At 40.5% G+C, this 22005-nt stretch overlaps 1 protein-coding gene across 1 annotated transcript in view; it reads right to left on the bottom strand.

Annotated features, from left to right (window-relative positions):
- The window catches only part of LATS2 (large tumor suppressor kinase 2), a 47361-nt gene extending 26442 nt beyond the window's left edge, over positions 1 to 20919 (bottom strand). The window contains exon 1 of the mRNA XM_082498640.1: positions 20554 to 20919. Within this exon, the coding sequence (XP_082354766.1) occupies positions 20554 to 20892 (339 nt within the window). The 5' untranslated portion in view covers positions 20893 to 20919. The remainder of the gene's footprint in view (positions 1 to 20553) is intronic.
- Between the last annotated feature and the right edge of the window lie 1086 nt (positions 20920 to 22005).

Genomic DNA, 22005 nt, shown 5'->3' with positions numbered 1-22005 from the left:
TTTTTTGTAACTTTATATGTTTTTTTTTTTCAGTTTTAAACCACTAGAACTTTCAAGTGTTGTTTTAAAACCTCTTCTCCAAGACAAGAAAAATTCAAGTAAAAACAGTAAGATTAAGTCGTCCATTCATATTCAAGGTCAAATACTAACATAATTTTCCAAACAAGGTTCAAGTGTATTCCTGGTACGGCCTTTAGAAGTTTAGGAGCGTTTTGTCCTCCTTAATTTTTCTTTGGGGAGTACTTTAATAGAACTATAAAACATCCAGGATATCTTGTTGGAATGCATTACCACTGAACTGTTCTGTCCTTTGAGGATTTATACCACAATGGGACCCCAACTGACATCAAGCAGTAATGCACAGTCAAAATGAAAAAAAATATATCTGAGAAATACAGCTCCATTGTGAGACAAATGAAGGCTACATCTCTCTCTGCCTCACAGTGCAATGCAGCCTATTTCACGTGACTGAAGAAACATCTGGGTTTTATCTTGAGATTCCTAGTATTTTTCAGTACAGACACATACACACACACGCAGAGTGCAAGTGTGCTAGGCAAGACAACTTGGCATATTTATTGTTCAAAGAATAGGAAGATGTGGAATTTTTACATACAATATTATTTTTTAGAAATTTGTTGGCATTTTTGGATTTTATGTATTAATTGTAATGCTAGCTATCTTTTTTTAAAATTTTCATTCAAAAATATAAAAAACGCTTTTAACATTTTAAAATCAATATGCTCAACCTTGTAATACAATATACTCAGACTCTGCAACACTAGGGATCTCATTAGACATTTTTCCAGAAGTCTCCACACAGCACTTAGTTTCATTAACTCTTATCACATACACATGTATAACTACAGATCCAAAAGTAAAAATTACTGAATACTACTGACTGCCAGTTAATGATTTTTAAGACTACAAAAATACCCCCTTTGTACTAAATACTTTATACGACTGCTAGTCACTGCAGCTTTCTGCAGTTGCAAGATAAAACTCTCAAGTCTACCAGTGCTGGAGGCAAAAAAAGAAAAAGAGAAAGAAAAAACCCCAGCTGGATAAAATATCTTAAGGTCAGGCTTTTTACATGTAAAGCAGCCGCAGCAAAATTATTCACATTCTTAGCACATAGCTGACCGGGACAAGATTCCACAGAGAGGTAAACAATTCCCCCAAGAGAGCAGCTGCATCTTCCTCAGTCGAAAGCTACGGGGGGGGGGGGGGCAGTAATGCCCACCAGAGTCCCCCAAACTGACCAGAAGTGGGAAGAAAATGCAAGACTGCTTCTGCTCCATGGTACTGCTTCACATGACCGCTCCTTTTGTATGCTCAGTGAGAATAGAGAAGTCTAAATATAAATAAATAAATAAATAGAAATAGAGACAGTTGGTAACACACACTTTGATTGATGTCCTAGAGGAACCTTGTAAGCAGACACCCAAGTCCGGTTCAACATAGAAGAGCAGGGGGAGAAATATTAGATAATACTGAACAGAACTGAAAGGAACACAGTTACCCATGTTTGCTTTTATTGCACAATTATTTTCAAAAGTATCTTTTGAAAGTATAAAACCATTTCTTTCTAGTTTTTCACAATATCTCTTTTAAATTGCCCTTTTTTAATCTAGTACTTCCTTAGCAGTATCTTTACTCAGTTGACCTCGATGTTATTTCTGTTGGCTACCGGCCAAGTGGCACACTTTAATAGTCAAGACACACAGTACTGAAGAAGCATCTTTCTTGCTCCACTCCATTTATGTGCAAAGGCTGTGATATGTATTTTAGGCTGTTGTAAGAAAAGAAATCCTCTTGCAAGATCCTCCTCAATGCCACCCCCTTAACATTAGCATCTCCTCACAAACCATCAATGAAATCAGCTGCAGCAACATGAAAAAAGACCATTTGTACTACTTTAAGCATTCATAACTTAGTATTCACATATTATCTTCCAGCTGCAAGTGTCGGCAGAACACTCCTTCCACTTTGTCCCTGGCTGCCTGTCACTGCTCCCTGCGCCCAAGGTATCACCTGCTTCCCTCTTGCCTCACCACACTGCAGTCTGCTCGCTGCCAGAGACAGCTGGGTTAGCACAGGCCTGTGATTTAGCTGTTGAAGCTAACTCAGCTCATTTCGACCCAAGTGAGCTAGGGTTAACTCCAGCAGCAGCTCAGCTGGGGCAGTAAGACCTGGGTGCGAGGAGGAGTAAGGAGACAGCACTGAGCAGATGGCCGTCTCTGGAGCACAGCTGGAAGGAGGAGAGCACGTGAGTGCAGGCTGAGCTTTCTCTCGGCATTTCCTCTGATGGTGGCTGACAGCCAAAGCAGCTGCCACCACTCTCAAATTCTCTGCTCCATTCTGTGCCCCCCTGCCATACCCCCCAATTGTGCTCATGTCCCTCCCACCATACCCAAAAAGTTATTTTTAACCTGGATCAGTTCCCTGATCAGTCACCGCTCAGCTCCGCAAACACTGTGCTGGCACAGCTTTCAGGAATGAACCAGGGAGGAACCAGTGGGAAGATGGTGGCTCTGGTAGCACCACTGAAAGCTGCTCTCCTGGAACCCCAGCCCAGGAGTCTCCTCTTCTTCCTTCACACCAACTTACAAATTTCCCAGGTGAATGAAATATGCTTGTGATATCTCAGACCACAAGATTTTTCTTTTTTTTTTTGGTCTATGCCGCCTTAAGTAAGTTTTTAATTGCAGTGTTTTGTCTGTTGGTGTCATATTAAGTTTAACAAGCTAATCCCTCTCTTATTTGTGCAGTTATCACCTAATATTTCAAGGCAACAACAGGACATTTTTCAGAAATACATTTGATCATCTTAAAAAGATATAGCCAAGGGGAAACAGTCTTACATGACAGGCTATAAATCAACATGTTAGACAAGTAATTTTAAACCACAGGAGGAAGAAAAAAAAATCTAACTGTATCAAGCCAATAAAAACCCTGTAACACTGACTCTAAGAGATATTGGACCTATTCCATAACAACTATTTTTCTTAGGAAAACACAGTATTTTGAACTAAAGAAGTCTGAACTTGATTAGACTGAAACAAAGGAAAGCGGAGCAGAGGACATGATTCCACTCATCCTTCCTCCACAGTTGAAGTCTGAGGAGGAAGTTTAAGAAGGCTCAAGCAGATAAAGAAACCCTTCCCTTGACCAAGTCACTCAGTGTTGACACATTTGCTTACTAGTTCCCAGTAATACTGGCAGTGGATCAATGTTCCTCACCTCCCTCTTTCAAGCCTATACTCAAATTTTTAGAAGACTGTTGTTTTCCAATGCTCTCAACCCATGTCACTTGATAGGAGAACAACTGGCAATTGTTTTTCAGGCTTCATGATTGTTGTTGTTGTTGTTATTATTATTACTACAGTACATGCTCAGTTGCATGAATACTACTCAAAGACAGCAATGTTTCTTCTGAGATCTTTAAGGGTGCAAAATATTAAGAAACCAATAAGAGACAAGTAATCACTTTTCTTCCCTGAAAAAAACATATTCTTAAAGGTAAGGTCTACAGCAAAATCACACTGAACAAAATTCTTCTCAATTATTTCAGATGCAGAATGAAACCTGGCCAGTGCTTCAGTGGGATAATACTAGCAGTAACAAGCACAACACTACATGGCATGGAAGGGAGGCTTCTTAATTCAGAGTCCCAGAAACTAGGCCTCAGAAATATGCAGTAGTGCACTGGTGAATGTCTCCCTTTCCAGACGAGTAAAAAAAAAAATATAGTTTCTATGCACCTGTTCAACAAAGCTGCCAAAGGTGAGAATATATGTCTGGTTAGGCAATCAAGTTCCAAGTTCCTAAATTTTCCCTAAGAGAATTGGGTGGAGACAGTACTCCTACCGGTTTCTAACCTGTGTGCATGTTGCCAAGTACTGTTAAACAGATGTCATTGCATCACACCACCCTGCAGGTTCATGAGAAGATCTATGTTCAGACTCTTCAAGCATGCCAAGCCCAAAACAAAGCAAAGCCTCCATGGCAATGATACATGGAGAGGGTCCCTGTATTTTGATTATCAAGTTCACGCTACACCAGTAAGCTCCAACAGGTCGTCTTGGAGTAATTTCTACAGCTCCAGAGAAACACTCTTTCCTCACTTCTACTGTGTGTGCATCTTACTTGGGCTCCTGTCTGTGTGCACACTGCCTTGGATAATGCTATGAGATGCGTAATTACAGATGCAATGGTTCGTGAACGGCAGTGTTCAAGAAGACATTCTGCTTCCAAGGTCAACATTCACTTCCTGTAACAAGCATTGCAACTGTCTATTCCTTTACTGCAAGGCATCCATCAGCTCTTAAAATTGTCGACATTATGTTTAATTATTTTTAATCAAGCTTTCCAGTATCTGCCACTACCTTCAGAGACTAACCACAGGGGCCAGCAATAAGAAAGCTTAGAAGTATGTACATATATATACACACATACACAATTATGCTTGAAAACCTGCATTAGACAATTGTTTTCCACAACTGAAATTTGTAGGATTTATGTTCCACAACATGCAATATCTGGTGTTAGAACTATCTGAAGTACTGCCATGCAAAGAAGACACTAACAGAGTCACAGTAGTTCCATATCCAACCCATTACTCGAATGACTATAATGATTCTGGTACATCAATTTTAGTAGTCAGTTTTCGTCTCTGCAAAAGGGTACAGCTAAGAATCTAGAGCAGAAGTACCCTAACCTGTAATAATCTGGCAGCCTACATCTTAAATAGGATCTACATCCTAAATGCCAAATGAGCTTTCAATGAGTATTACAATGCTCCCATGTAAGCCATCTATCTGCCGAGCAACTTCTGCATTCTTTCTAACCTGAAGCATGTGGGCTGGGGCATCCCACCAGCTGACTACTCATTTACTCCTGCTCTGAACATTTACCCACATTTTCAATACAACCTCAAGCTCTCCTCTTAAGAGCATTAAGTGAGCAGACAGTAAGAATGACAGACACTTATGTAAACAATAAAAGGATAATGATATTTAGTATTCTTATCTTCTCTGTGCTGCAACCTTCCTACATCCCCACCCTAGGAACACCAATTCTGGTCGTAACATCTTCTGGGTAGAGACCTCATTTTTTTGCAATGAAGTTGCACCACACAGCTTTACTGCCATGCCAATGTAACAGTGGCTTTATATTTGATTATCACTATAACGGAGCAATGCAAATATGAAACCCAAAGTGAACAGGAAAACTCTCATTAGCAATTTACACTAGTAACATGATCCATACCACCACAACAAGCTTTTCCCAATTTCTAACACGCAGGTCATAGGCCAAAAATCCTGTTCTGCCAGGAAAGGTACCATCGTGTTTTCTTGTAATGACATTACAAACGCTTGGAAAACTCCGTGGACACCAACATCATAATTTAGAGAAGAAAGAAGGAAAATACCAGGTACGCTTCAAATTACAGGAATATCTTAACTGGTTATTAATTATCACATATAGCTGGGTTTAACTGTCCATGTAATCTGAAATCCACACTAACGATATTAAATGGATTTGAACAGATTTCCATTTAAGGCCAAAATCTGTGCCAAAACTAAGTCTAAGTAAATGGAGTTAGCATGTGTGTGTACTGGTGGAACATGACTCTTTTACTGCTCAAAATAAGCAGTAAGCTGTGGCCTGATTAAATCAATAGGAATTTTACTGCTGATTTCAATGACAACAGAATTTCAGCCCAGAATCTTCATCTTCCAGCATGATGGGGCTGGGGACACAGTCCCAGTCTAGGTATGCACAGCTGATCTGCAATCCTAAACATACAGCTCTTCTCAGCTTTCTCATCTCACCGCATTCTGCACAGCAGTGCTCAGAGAACAGAGCCAAATTCTACCAGAAACTCAGATTGTGCAGGCTCTTCACGTTTTGTCTTCTGATCCAAGCATCCAAGGGACCCTCTGTTGTTGCAGGTGGGGTCTGAGGAAGGAGAACGCTGTTACTCAGTAGCTGATGAAATGAAAAGGCCTCCCCACCCACCCCAGCACTTCCTGCAATGCTCCATACACTAAAGTCATATACCACTACAAGCTGGATTGCAGCTCAGTGCATTCCAGTGCACTTTGTCACGCTTCCCTGACCGATAGTATGCCAAAAATTACTAGCTTTAACAGTTCTCTGGTGAATAAAAGACTTTTGCAACTCTGAAACAGAGCTGAGTTTTTAATTCATGTTAAATCTGCTTTTCTGTTCTGAAGGAACGTTTTTAATGCTGCCTTTAATTCCCCTTCTGTGCTTTTTTCTTACTTCTGTAGTGACTTTCGTGAAGATAAAGGGAAAATTCAAGATGATTAGTTTTTAAAAGCCTTACAGAGACCTCTAAAATATGCCTGAAGGAAGTAAAAATATGAACTAGCAAAATACGAAGATGAAAAAGATCATCATCATGTTCATATAAATCTAGAAACACATGGCAATGAGCCAGAAGACTCACAGGACAGCTACCATAGAGAACAAAATCCAAAGTACAGCTGGACTATCTAAACAAGCATAGAGCAACATTATCCAAGATTTGCACATTTACTGTTTATTTACTCAGTACCCGACTGAGCACAATCTTGTGGAACAATACAGACTGCTCCTGCAAACATCCCTTCTACTCTGACACTCTAAGCACTTTCTATGCCCTAAGAAACTTTCCTTTGTAATCTTTTATTCAAAACCCATGCCTACAACTACCAAAAGAATATGAATATGAGAAAACTGTAAAACTAACGTAAGTACTTAACAGGGTACAGTGCTCATTATGTCAATGCTTGGCTCCTCTCCACAGCAGAAGAATACCAGCATGTTACATGTGCACCCAAAAAAGGGATCCCACTTCTCTCCAAGCCAGTTAACTTTGCTCAGCACATCAAGAATTGTTGCTGGCTCCAGCCCATTTTTGGAACAGAGGGTTCCACTATCCAACCCCATCTCCAGGCTGACCTGGAAACACGCCTGCCCCGATTGCTACTCGCGTATGGAAATAATAAAGCTATTTTTACATGAAAAGCAAATCCTTTATTTTCCCAAAAGCAAGAACAGCCACTGCAAAAGCATAGAAGCCAGGCATTTAGAATAGAGGAGGGTGTTACCTACAAGTACAAAAAGCAATTAAGCCTTGAGAACAGAGCATGTGGGCAGGATGAGGGGTTAAGCATGACTTTATACAGCAAGCACACAAAAAACACTGAAAAGAGAGAAGTGGGGAGGAGGAAAGGAAGGAAAGCTGGAGCTTTTAAATTCAACGGGCTGGGAAGGTGGGGAAGACGCCTCTCTCCTCCTCTGCAGTGCCTGCCAGCTAGAGCAAGCAGCAGGCACTCACTGTTGGGGGGCACTGCTAGGAACCCCATGCTGCTTTCCCTGGTGTGCAGGGAGCAGCTCTGTCTCAGGCTGCTGTTTCTTCCACACTGCAGAGCTGAAGAAAAGGACTTTCCTAACACCTGACCACAAGCCCTCACTGAACATGTGCTGGCTTTGGTCATGCAGGTGGCTTGAGGGCTGAGAGACCAAAACAGCAGTTCAGTGTGCACAATTAGGATTTTCATCCTCAAAAACTACATTCCATTTTCAAGGCAGATACTTTATTAGCACTAATGTTCCTCCAGTTAAAACAATTAGTTTGCTACTAATGGCTGAACTCACCACTACCAGCTCTGTGACCTGATTGTCCTTCTCCCCAAGTAAATGCCAAACATCATCCTCTCTGCTCACATATCCAGTTCCTGCTTTTTAGTAGGGGCTTCGTCCTTGTTATGCTTTCCAGTTGCCCTCATGGTTGTTAGTTATCACTTTCCTGTCAGAGTAATCATCAGTAATACATCCTCTATCCCCAATTCCCAGACTGGGAAACCACAAATCTACCATGTCAAAGTGGCAAAAAAACCCAGACCTATGGTCTAGTGGCAGGGTTTTCCCCAAATTCATGGACTCAAAACTTTGTGTGCAAGGAGGGTTGATGTCTAGTTTTGTCTAGTGCTGGACAATGGTTCTATTTCAAGGTAATGGGAGAGAGGAAGAGAAGAAAGTTCTATGCACAGCTGATAGTAAGACTACGGGCCTCCCCTAGATGGTCCACTAATGCTACGGCTGCTGTTGCTTGGCTCATGTAGGGCAGGGTGATGACTGAGTTAAAACTCCAGTAGACAGCGGTGAACTTGGGAGTGCAAACCCTCCTCCACAAGGCAAGAGGAAGAAAATGGCTCTTCGCAAAAAACCAAGGAATCCTGTTAAACGCAAAGCCCTGCTATTTGCCCAAAATAGCATTCCTGGAGATGCTGAACACATATCAGGACGTTCTGACCTTCCCAGGAATCTGGAAGAAGGCAGCTCTGCCTCCAACACAGGAGCTCTGCCATAGACTGTGCTGAAGCTCAGGCTCTCCTTTGCCTCCTGAGCAGAGGTGTTCCAGGCTCGGGAGGTAACAGCTTCTTCCTGGCAGTAAATCTGAGCACCCATTTCTGCGTAAGTATAAAGCAGGGCCTGCAACAGCAAGTTCTCAACCTCCAGCAGTTTCTAATGCTTATGAACCACAGGGAAGTTCCTGGAAAAGTGGAACTGATTTGTTACAGAAGGTTTTACAGCACCAAAGTAGTACTGAAAAATACTTTTTTCTAGGTTACTTTCATGTGGCTAAACACCCTGAAGGTTCACTTCTCAGTAAACAGAGAGATGGGGGGTGGGGGGAGGCACACCAACGCAAACGAAAATTCTTGTGGCTTGCTTTTGAATTTGCTGGCACTTTCCAGTGAGGTCCTGCTTTTGTAGTACGGGGAGCTTGCTCACCATGTGCCCTGGCGGAGACTGATGACTTTTGCCCGCTTGTAAACTCCAAGGCTCTAGGTCTTTGATTTGCCCTGTTGAGCACTGCACCAACATCTTCTCCCCACCACTTGTGGGACTACACCACCACACGTTTCACAGGTTCTTTATAAAACACCTTCAAGAAAGCACTCGATGAACATACTAAAAAGATTTTCAGAATGGGAGGATGGCCAAAGTGCAAGAAACGATTACAGGAAGGAGATGGAAGTGAGTTTCCAGCACAGCAATTGCTGGAGTACTTGAAAGAAAAAGAAGAATTCCAACCCACTCCAGCACACAGCCAGCTGGTCACTACCATGTCTGGGCAGCACACATTACACAGGCAATCAGGGGATCATCTAAAAGCACAATCAAGAAACTGCACTGGACAATCAGAAAAAAACAGGCACCAGCAAGGTGGAATGCACGTCTCTGGAGAAAATTATTCAGCATTTGTTTGGAGCCAGGACAAAAATAGCCCAATATGGAGTGGATTTGCCTTGATTCAAAGATCTCTGTCATATGGTCACAACTTTTTATATTTTTAATTAGGACAGCCAGAGATTTGTTTTGGTTTCGTAAACCAGGATACCCTGCACATATTAGTATTTCCAAGGTTCCAGTTACGTTAATTAAATTAGATTTTATGCATCTTTATCAGGCTGACATCTGGCAGGAAGGTGCCATGAACACGACTGTGGCAAAGCTGGAAGAAAAGCATGAAGGGGACAGGTGGCTAGTTTAAGCACAGACTACAGAGTCCTGACACTGAATGGAAAAGAAGATGCAGAAATGAAAATATATGGGGTGCGCTGTCAAAGTCACATTACAGTTGCATCTATAGTTCTTTAGGATGTCACATCACATCTAAAAAAAAAGTAAGGTTAACATCTATAAAAGAATTCTTTCTTAATAGTTCATAATTAGTAAAAAAAATAATTCATTTAGGGTATTCAGAGGCACATGGAGAAAAGCATGTAGGAGGTGTTGAATATTAGTCATTCAAACCAATGGAGCAGAAAAAACAACGCAATAGCACAACAGGTAAAGGAAGGTACAGACTTGAATAGCCTTGAAGATATTTAAGAATTGATACAGTGGAAGCACAAAACGAACAGGGAGAGAAGGAAGCTGCAGAGCAGCAATGATGATCTTGGAGTCTGTGCTGACATCTTTTTCTGTTTTGAAATAACCCACATCCAATAGATTCATAAATGGTGGCTAAAATCCAAACCTAACCATATAAAGACTTACACAGGAGTAATTTTACACTGTTCGTTATCCTACTGAAGTCAATCTCTTTGAAGGGCAAGAACTTAACTATATTATCACCTAGTATCAGCAGTCTTCTTTCTAGCATTTTATGTATGTGAGGAGTACTACACTGCATCTTTGCATGCTTTGGATGAAATGAGTAACTTAAAAATCATGCATTAGAATAACAGGATATAGAAAACAGTTGCAAAATGCTTGGTCATTCAAGCAATCTACATTTAAATCTCAACATATTTACATTGCTTATATTTCTCTGCTGGGCCTGTTCTCTTTAATTTCTTTATCAATGATCTGGATGAGGGGATTGAATGCACCCTCAGTAAGTCTGCAGATGACACTAAGCTAGGCGGGCATGTTGACCTGCTTGAGAGTAGGATGGCTCTAGAGAGGGATCTGGACAGGCTGGACCAATGGGCAGGGGCCAATGGTATGAGGTTCAACAAGGCCAAGCGCCGGGTCCTGCACTTGGGTCACAACAACCCCATGCAGCACTACAGGATTGGGGCGGAGTGGCTCAAAAGCTGCCCGGCAGAAAAGGACCTGGGGGTGTTGGTGGACAGCCAGCTGAATATGAGCCAGTAGCGTGCCCAGGTGGCCAAGAAGGCCAACAGCATCCTAGTCTGTATCAGGAATAGTGCAGTGAGCAGGACTAGGGAAGTGATCATCCCCCTGTACTGGGCACTGGCAAGGCCACACCTCGAGTACTGCATTCAGTTTTGGGCCCCTCACTACAAGAAGGACATTGAGGTGTTGGAGCATGTCCAGAGAAGGGCTACAAAGCTGGTGAGGGATCTGGAGGACAAATCTTATGAGTAACGACTGAGGGAACTGGGGTGGTTTAGCCTGGAGAAGGGTAGCCTGAGGGGAGACCTTATCACCCTCTACAAGTACCTGAAAGGAGGTTGTAGAGAGGTGGGGGCTCACCTCTTCTCCCTGGTGACAAGCGATAGGACGAGAGGAAATGGGTTCAAGTTATGTCAGACGAGGTTTAGATTGAATATTAGGAAACACTTTTTCACTGAAAGGGTTATTAAACATTGGAATAGGCTGCCCAGGGAGGTGTTGGATTCACCATCCCTGGAGGTGTTTAAAAGAAGGGTAGATGTGGTACTTAGGGACATGGTTTGGAAGTGGTTTTTGTCAGGGTAGGTTAATGGTTGGACTTGATGATCTTAAAGGTCCCTTCCAAACTCAGCAATTCTACAATTCTATGATTCTATGACTATGTGTTGCACTAACAGTTTCACATATGCACACACACGCTGATGACAATTAAAGACAAAGCAGCACAGAAGTTATTTTCACAGGCTGTCCCTGCCATAGCCGCTACCTGATTCACAAAGTTACAGGTACACAGCGTTCTTTGGCTTCAGTGTTCTGAAAATTAACTGACCTAGAAATAATTTTTTTAAGAGTATTTTCATATCATCTCCTCTTCTCTTCATTCTTTGTTTCCCTGGGGAAATATTTTTAATTGCCTGGATTCAGTTAAAATGAAGAGCACAAGTTTCTCATCAGGACAAATCCATCTCTTACACTGCAGGGAAGCAGAACACAGCCTCAAACATTAGGGTCTTGTTTACTTAAACTGAAAAAATAATCTTCAGTGCAGTACCAGATCCTACATATTAAGGTCTTTGCAAACAGCTGGTACCATGCAAACACTGCAGGTGTCATTACACACATATGCACACATGCATCTCTTGGGTGAAATCTAATTTCTACGTGTCAATTTGTATACAAGAAGTTTCTTGTGAATTGCCAGTGATGGTCCACATGGCAGGACAAGACCATTAGAAGAAAACCAGTTTTGCTGTGCTACAACCATTGCTGGGTGAATCCATCAAGATTAGAGCTGACAGAACCACCTCAGCAGAAGCCACATGGTATCAGGGAAGACATATCAGCTGCCAAGTAACACAAAGTCAAAAATATTCCAGCAGCCACAGTATTTTGGGCGACCAGCAGCAGATGTATAGAGCAGGCAGACAGCAAGAGTTTGACTGGTTGACTTTCACCAGGCTTTTATTTAAGCATCTTCTGAAGGTGGGAAATTAGGATCCCTCTCAAGTCTGGACAATATGAGCCTGCAGCTGCTATGGTAAGATAACACCAAAGACCACAATGCCACAGCAACTTCAACCTCTATTTTGGTAATCAGAGGCATTTTTAAGTTTTATTTTATTTCTTTTCCAAAAAGCTAGGGAACAATGAGAACCTAGAAATAAGGACTAGCATTTTCGAGTCTAAGCAACATAAAAATGCCAGATTAAAGCTACACTCATGGTTAGGTTATGAACACAAGCAGAGAGTGAAAAAAGTTCGCTGTGCACGTGACTTTAAGGATAAAGCCCAAATTAACACAAACATCTGTAGCTTTAAGCAAACAGACAGGGTGTCTGTCCCTCCTTGATTTTACTAGCGAGTACTGCGTTTGTTCCAACAGTACTTGATTGTAAAACATCTACTCTAGAGTAGCTATATCCATAACGACGCAGCTTGCAATTTAACCAAAATTCTTTTCTAAGTCAAATAAAGGAAAACCTAGGCCTGCCCAGCTGTTCGTTAAGATAGAATTAAAAAAAAAAAAAGAAAAAAATTCAATGGTGGGGAATTAATGGACAGACCCACTAAATGAGAAAAACAGCAGCTGCCATCACCAAGAAAACTCAACTTGAAGGTCTCTTTCATGTCTCTCCTCGTCTATTTTAGCTAGCATTGTAGACATGCATTTGCAAGGCACAGAGACAGCCAGTACCCAAAGAACAAAGACTACATGTACTGGAGCCTGATTTATGGTAGGCTGGGGGGATATGCAGACAACACATATGGGACATGGACATTCTATAGGAATCGCCACCACCACAAGCAGCTGCTGAGCAGGATTTGAACACTGTGCCCAAGAGAGCACCAACAAGCTGTGGTCTGCTTGAAAGTGACATGATGAACCTCACAACCAAAAAGCACTTCTGCTGTGTTTTGTAGCACATAACCATTCACCTTCAGAGCAACAGTGGTGTGATCCTCTGTCCCTACCTCCTGGGCATGACCACGCTGGTTGCTGTTTCTCCTTCTAACAGTGGTCTGGTAAGAATTCAGCCAGCATCTTGAATATTTCCAGAAAACAGACACACAGTTGTAATACTGCCATGCTTTCAGAAAATGCAGTCACAGTAACTTCATTCTGCCCTTGGGCAAATATGACAGTATCTGGCAATGATATTTTATAAATAAAATGGAAGAAAAAGTAGTTTGGTTCCCTTCAGTTTATATTATGCAATTGAATGCCTGGCTACACTATTGTAATTTAAATTACTATAAACTCACATACCTGGTGACAGTATTTCTACACAGTGTACAGGTGAAATTCCTCATTTTTTTTTCCTATTAAGTTTCAGTTCTGCTGATCAACTAATTTCAAAATGTCTGCAAAATATTTTTTGTGGGTGTAGCAAGAAAAGAGTGAGGAAAAAGGAATGTTACTCTATGTATATTCAGCCATGCTTTAGGAAAAAAAAATATTTAAAAAAACAACAAAAAAATCACTCCACACAAGTATGGCACATATCTGTATATCGTATAAGAAGTAGTCATGGACTTTCATTTGCATTCTACTGATATTCAATTAGCAGCTTTAACATAAGCTTTTATTTAGTTTAGCAACTACCAGAAAAGCATTTCTAGGTTGAATTAAATGAGTTCTAAATGCACATCCTGGATTACCTCTAAAGACTGTAGCATGCAAAAGCCTTGCATCCAGTCCTTCTACTGAAATCTCTGTAAGTTTAAAAGCATAATTCCATTTTTTTGAGAAAGAAAAAAAAAAAACAAAACAGAAACTCAACCAACAAACACAACCAAAAAACTACCCCACACACACTCCCATGGAGAGATGCTATTTTTCAGTCTCAGCATAAAATCACATTGGTTCCTCTCAGATACAAGCTGAAAAAGAACAGCAGAGATTTAGGCCGAGAACAACAAAAAAATGCAAAAGGAACAGTTACACCCCACTACTATTGTGATATCAACTTCCTGTTATAATAATGGCAATCTTCACTTTTGGTCACAAGGGCTTTTTTTTATTCAGAGACTGAAGTTAATGCTCATGCAGAATTTTTAGTGACTGTGATAAAGCCATTTCCTTTTTTATTAAAAAAAAAAAATCCATAGCTCAACCTTCTCCTGGCAATTAAATTTTAATAAATACAATTTAAGTATCCAATGCAAGTTAATCCTGCACCTTGTCACAGCAATTTTAGACTTCTATATTACCTCACAAGCTTCTAGAATGGTTATCTGACATGAGGAATAGGGAAGAATTAGTTTAACATAACTCAAGATTCACATTTATCTGCAGCTGAAGTCTGGGATCTGATTCCTGTTCTGTCGTTTCAAACATAACTCTACTACCAAGATGCAATTTATTCTATAGTTTGCCAAAGAAGAAAGGAGACTAACAAGAATAAAGGGCAGGGTTTAAAACACACTGCAGTCTTGTTCAGTGCCATATTACTGCCCAGCTGCCAAGAAGCCACATCTTGTCATGTGAAGGAGCACATGCAATCACCTACCACTGTGAAAATGCAAGGGAAGACACAAAATTCTTCTTTCTTCTGCAGCACAAGAGCATACGCTAAGCCACACTCACACAAAACAAATCCAAGAGCACATTCCCAAATATATTTCAGGAACTGCATCATGACACAGAAGATTTAAGTATATTCACTATGACAGTGTCATCAAGGAGTGACAGCAACATAGGAAGACTGGAGACAAGAGAAACAGGACAGAAGAGAGAAATGTCAGCAGGTATCAGCTCAAGAGTAGTCCTCACCTCTTGCTTTCAGCCCCTGGAAAGCTATGACTCACTTTTTTTTTTCTGAAGCAGCTAAAAACTGAAACGACTTAAGGGGCTAACTTCAGGTGTGCTGGTGAGAAAACATATGCCTTGATGGACGAACACTGGATGATACTGGAAACTTCTCAGAAATGAGAAAAAGGGTTGAAACCAAAAAGGGAGGTTAGAGAGGAAAGAAAAAAGTATAGGAAAGGGTTATGAAACAAGCTCTCAACACAGCTAGCAAATAGAAGACAGACTGAACACCTTACCTTAAAATAAGGGAGGCAAACGAACACACAAGAGACTGTTGGCCTGAATTATCAAATCTACTTCAGTTGCTAAAATAAAATCTTTCTCCTGCATTCAGTAATGAGTGCCCTCATTTGAAGACCCCTTTTTTCTCCTTGTAACCCAAGAATACTTATTTCTTCCTGGCCTGCAACGTAGCTTGTAATGACTCTTGCCACCTTTAACATATGTCCCACAGAATAACCTACGCAATCTTATAATAGCTCATTCTTCAGCCATTTTCCTCAACAAAACAATCTGGACCCAAACCACACAGACGACGACTAAGATGTTCATCGTGGAGCTTTTGTTACATAGCTGGGTGAGCAGAACTCTTAACACAGGTAAAGCTTACCCAATCAAAAGACAAAATTTTGTTATGGGACAGGCCAACGTTATGAAATTAATTCCCCCAAAGTTTGCTGCCCTTCACCTTGAAGGCAAGCTATCTTTTTAGAGTTGTATATGCATCACAACAGATAATTTCCTACAAGCAAAACTCCAACCATGCATTGTCTGTTACCAAAACAAAATTTTGCATTGTATCTGCTTCCTCTCATCGCTCCAATGATAGGATGAAAAAGTCATGCTGTGAACATGCATGACTAAAACCCTACAGAGAAAAGAAAAAACACAATACTAATTCTCCATGCAAAACATAAAAAGGACCTTCTGCCCAAGCACTATTTGGCATAGCAGAAATTTCTCTCGCTTAAACAAGTGCAAATATTTGTTCAAACTGAGATAAATACTGTATTCCCCATTCTCAAAGTTTCCCAAAATCAAGTGGTAGTTCCCAAATCATGGTAGAACCTTTGCCAAATGGATTAAATAAAAAGGATGTCATCCATGACAAGGAGATCAAAAGAATCCTGGAATGCAAGGAAGAGGAACTAAAAAACCAAAACAAAACAAAACCCCCAAACCACCCCACTTCTACGAAGTGAATTCCATGAACTCAGTGCAACACAGATGACAAGATGGTGAGTTTGATATTCTTAGACACATTACAGTACCGACAAACACCATTCCAGTTCCTTGAAAGACACTATAATTAGTGTCCAAAGGACACATCTTCCCCTTTGGAACGTTCTGATATTGGCACAGGTGGGGTATACATGTTTTATTACAGAGATATTTATAAAAGCCTCTGGAGAAAATGAAGCATAAGAACTTCCCTGCTTCACATAGTTATTCAGCGTATGCACATGATACACATTACTGAAGGTACGTAGCCTGTAAAAAATCCTAAAACATCATTTTTTCTTAAAAATAGCTGCCCAAACAAACCATGTCTAGAAATCTTCACCCAGAAAAGGCACCCTTCATCAAAGAAAAGAAGTTTGTGGGGGGAGGGGGGGAGGAAGCGACAAGTGTGTAACATTCCACAGTTCATCTAGAACTGCTGCAGCCCACTCTAAATTACAATGTCAGTGGCTGTTTATGCTCTAAGGAAGTACAGTAAGTACAGTACAGCCCATTCAGGTTGCTGGAATGTCACTGATCATATGCTCAATTGCATCTATTCATTAGAAAAATTCAATCCACAACAGCAGCTGCATTTACCACCACACCCCAAGCGCCATCCAGTTGCCCTAGGTGATTCCAGCGGTTTACCAGCCCCAAGGACAGACGTTCCATGGTCTTGTCCCTCTGCAGTGACTGCAAGTTACACTTCCAAGCCCAAGGAGTTGTATTTACTAAAGAACAGTATACTAGCAGTGCTTTTGGCTTCAAGCTTTTGCAACAAAAAAGGTCCAGCCTTTTGCAGTCGTTCTACAAGTTTCAAAACAATTTATGTTGCACTAATTATTTTTGATTGAGACTTGCTGAATAATTACTGTTGAAAAGATGACTTAAGCAAACAACAGACAAGTTACTCCATTTGTTTGAGAAGAACTATGACTAATTATGTGTGTAATTCTGTTTTGTATCTCAAAAAAAAAAAAAAAAAGGGTGTAATCCTGGCTTCTTTCAGGTCAACAGCAAAGTCCTCATTAATTTAGGGGGGGCAGATTTCACTACAAAATCATAAGGTTCACAATAGCTGAAAAGAAATCTTTGTGAAAAACGGGTCATTTAAAAGGGCATTGGCAATTTCCTAATAAATTAAAAAAGAAATTGTTTTCACCTGTAACATCTATGATGACTGTAACAGACACAAGAATTTTGTATTTACTTCACAAATTACACTGTATTTTATATACTCAAGTTTACCAACCAGCTTATAACTGATTTCCTGTCTGTGTGTCTTTCATAGAGTAAGAATAAAGTAATAACATGTTATAACGTTTCCTTTTTTTTATTAAACCAATTTCATCTTAAAACTTAGTCACTTAGGCAGAACAGGGAGCTACGAACCCTACCTTTATGTTACCTAATAGGCAATTATCTCTTGTAGTATGTAAAATGGTTGTTAAAATCTCACTATGCTACAGATATGCTAAATGAGTGGAGCTAATAAGGGTAATAAATAGAAGTAATAGAGTAAGTATCCTTTCTCTAAAGCTGAGGGCCTCTAAAATTTATATTTCTTCCTTCTTAATTGTTGTTGCTCCCTTCACTCCTCCAAAAATCCTTATTGTGGCCCAATAAACACACTGAAGAATCCCGATCCTTGCATAGTGTCCACCAGAACAGATTACCCACAAGGTTAGGATTACATTCCAGTATTCCACCTAGAACCCCAAAAAGCATCAGCCCAAATCCAACTTGAAAATGGAGTTCACATAAGATCAAACTGAATAGTGTTACAGCCATCTATTAATTCTTCACGATTTCCTAGAGCGTCCATGATTAGAGCTTCTTACGACAAGCTGACAACTTCAGGACCCTTGCAGCCACTGAACGGCTGATTAGTGTACCATGAAGCAAGATCAGGAGGTGTAAGATCTTGAACTCTGCAGGCTTGCTGTAGGGGAAGGCTCAAATAGACCATTAGCTATTCATGGAGTGAAATCCTTAACCTCTAAACATTTGCTCCTGGCATCTGGGGGGGGGGCTTCAATGCCCATTTACCAACTTCACACTAGCATTTGGTCCACAGGTAAATGAAGAATAAAGTTTCTTTCCCCAAAGAAACCGAAGCTGACTTCACTTCTGCTAAATCAGAGATCTGCTAGCTGCCTACAGGACTACAGAAGATGCCCATGCAGTAGGCATTTAAAGGCTTTGATTCACAAGCAGGAACAGGGTAGCTTGGGATGGCTGATTTACTACACATCATGCTCTGAAACAGTTCAGCATTTGATTCAAATCAGCTCAGGCACCAGGAGGAAAGGAAGAACCCAGAGGTAGTAATCAAGTCTGTCATCTTACACCATACCATCCCTAGGGCCAGATACCATTCACACCATCTCAAGAAGCTCCATTCTTTCACAACCCTCCAGGACAGCCAACCTTCATATGGCCTTGACCCATATTAGGAAACCCAGCATTTTTAGCCACAAGACTCCAGTTTTGGAACCCCTATCTGGACTCTAGCCAAATGTGATGCAGCTTATGCTTAGGTCTGAACACCAAACACACCGAAGGTATAGGCCAAATAACGTCATCTCCAGGCAACAAGTCACAGCTAGGGAAAAAACCTAAATATGATGATGGAAGGATCACAGCCAGTGAGGAAAAGAAACACAACAACCAAAAATGTGCTGCCAAATTTAAGGAGGTAGCAAAAATCTCCGCATCAGTCAGAATTGGGCTCATTCTCAGTGCTCTATAAGAATCAATACCATTGTATGGACATTGATGTCAGAACAGTTAAAGATATTAAAAACTTTACATATACAGTGCATTACACTGCCTTTAATACCAAGACATTTTAACAGGTGCTCAGGTATTTCTGTTTTATACATTGCCTTAACATTTTTGTGCTGTAGTGTACTCAAAGTACTTTCCAAGACTTCAGTCCAACAAGCCTGTTCAGTGTGTGAACAATTTGTCTATGTAACCTACCAAATGCACATGTCCAATCCAGAATCCAGCTGTGCTCATTTAACCTTGGCTCTTATGCTCAGGGAGTGTTCTCATCCTAAACAGCTAGGGAAATTTAGAGGGTAGAGTTCTAAAAACATACAGTGTTCTCATGGCATGCTGAAGATCAGAGAAAATCCTTGGTTCCTCCAGTAAAATAATTCAGTACAGTATCTTAGTTCACTGGACTAGGAGGTGTTTAGTTGTACTACAACACTTCTCATTGGATCTGTAATTTACTCTAGCTCAGATCATCTCATGTAGCGCAAACTGTTAGGAATAGAAACAGCACTAATTAATGTCTATATAGCTCCACAGAAATGCAGACTGTTTATAATAATGCCTGATGTTAGCATTGTTACACAGATTCTGAATATGGTCTAGGAGAGTCAAGAGACTCACCCTCTGCCATAAGCGTATGGAGGTTAAATTCTGAAATCAAGGAAATGCCACTGAGAGCACTTTGGGTTTAAATCTCTCCAATTTATAACAAGGACTATAAATGGAAATGTTTCAGCTTGTTCACAACTGCCATTTGATCACAGGGGAAAGAAAGTTGTTTCTAAAGCAATCAGAATCTGAACCCAAAAGAGCAATTCATCTCTAAAAAGCAAAATTTTGAACTATTCCCGGACAGAGTTGAAAGTCAATACCAACACTGGAAGCACATATAAGAAAGACCATGTTTTGCACCAGGTGAACAGTCTTTGAATTAAGAATACGTTCTAGCACCAATCTTGGAACGACAAAAGCAAGCACCTCTGTGCCAAGTCCCTTATCTGAGACAGGGCTACCACCTCTTGATAGAAGCCAAGAAGGTGAGGAAGAAAACCAACCACTGCTGCTTGCTTAGCATCCAGCCTGTTCCACCTGCTTGTGGCAAACAGCAAGTGACCTTCTTCAAAGACCATATACTGTCTCTGTTGTTTCTTCTTGTTGCTTCTGACAGTGAACTAAGCTTAGATGCGCTAAACTAAATTCCACCCTATTACTCATAGCTAAGGCTTATTCTAGTATTTAGGGGAAAAAAAGACAAAAAAGACAAGGAAGTAAAAAAAAAAAAAGACAAGCTACCCTGTTCAGCCTTCTACGTCAAATGGAGAAATCATAAGAGAATCCTAGAGGTCACCATAACCATCTTTAACATGAGTTAACTCCATATGAGGCACATCTCTCAACAGCAAGTACCATCTACTCTGCTAGTCATACAGCACTGTGACTGCCGGAAGAATCAGTGCCTCTTGTCAACTGGCAAGCTTGGTAACTTCCATCAAAATCCTTTCTTCAGTCATGAGTATGAATGTGTTTTGAAGGCAGCGACAATCCCCCCTCAAACTCATACGTACCTGATCACAACCTGCATTCACCAGTTCCTGGAGCATCTGCCTATTTACTTCAACAGCTGCTGTAGTGCTCGACTCATTAGCAAAAGGCAGCAAAGAATACCTAATTTCTCGCAGAGCTTTCTGATATGGTCCAAACTTAGGCGTTTGTCTCATCTGCTGCTGCCTTGCAGCATCCTTCCCTAATAAAATCTTAGGGTCCAGAGAAGTTTCACTGCCTGGTCCAACAGGTAGTCCCTGGCCAGAAGATTTGGATGGTTGCTTTAAACCTTCTCGAATCTCTTGTAACCTTTGTCTGCTGTTTCCAGAATACGTTGTAGCAGGAAAAGTCTTTGGCCTCATTGTTAATCCAGTTTTCTCTGAGCATAAATACAGCTTTATCCTTAGTTTTTTTAAATTACTTTATTTCAAAAAAGCGTCACTTGATGGTATCAATTTCTTGTAAACATAATCCTTCGAAGAGAAAAAGAAAAGGCAATATTCTCAAGAAATTTCTGCCAATGTTTTACTTCAGCTCATGATCTTCATGTTTCCTACAGAGAATGAAAATCCTTGGAATCATCATTTTGCAGACTGACAGTGTCTGAAACAAAAGAAAATAGAAAGTACATGCAATTAAGTTGATATTGTAAATGCCTCTGAAGGGACAGCATGACAATTAATCAAGTGCAAGTGAATCAGTTTAACCTATTAAGCTGTCACAGCTGGATTCCCTTTGATGATTTTCACTTTATCTACTTTCAAGAACAAGATTCCAAAAGGCTTTCTCAACATAATCAATAAATAATCAATTTTTCTTTAAAGTTTCATTTTCAAAATAAATGAAATTAAAACCCTTAGAAACTACAACATTTAAGAATTTTACAGTACCTAACTGCGGCAAGTTTCCCACCCAATTGCATAACCAAATCCTGGACAAGCCTATCCTATTTCATAATTAGGGAAGAGTATGCTCATGAAATGTTTTTCTCCCACTTAAGATTGTTTGTTTTACACTAGCTGAGCTCAGTTTCAGAAGTTTATGAAAAAGATTTATAATGGAAATATTGATGACTCTAACCATAGCAACTTCTAGTATTTCAATAACAAAGTGAATAACAGAACACAAGATATTTTGCCTTTCCACATGAATATCTGAGCAAAGCCTGAAGGTAAGAATTCTCCCCAGAATTGAAAGGAGGAGGGAAAAAAAAAAAGGGGGTGTGTATATATTTCATTAGTTGTGCCTTGTAGGGAAGAAAGAGAAGAGAGAGGTAGATGGAGCTACTCAATAACAGCAGAAGAGGCAGAACCAGCACAGTTAGCATCTCAACACAGAAAAAAGAAAAGACTTTGAGACAGCTTTATGCGCCTCTTCCAACACGCAGCAGAGAACTACACAGCACAGCCAAGCTACTGTGCAACTTGCCATCTCCGTGCAGCAGGAAATTACAATAAGAATTCTACCTTAACTAA

Source organism: Vanellus vanellus (genome assembly GCF_965231255.1).
Source record: "Vanellus vanellus genome assembly, chromosome: 1".
Classification (NCBI taxonomy): domain Eukaryota; kingdom Metazoa; phylum Chordata; class Aves; order Charadriiformes; family Charadriidae; genus Vanellus; species Vanellus vanellus.
Note: the sequence above shows the minus strand (reverse complement) of the source record. Positions and strands in the feature narration are given on the sequence as shown.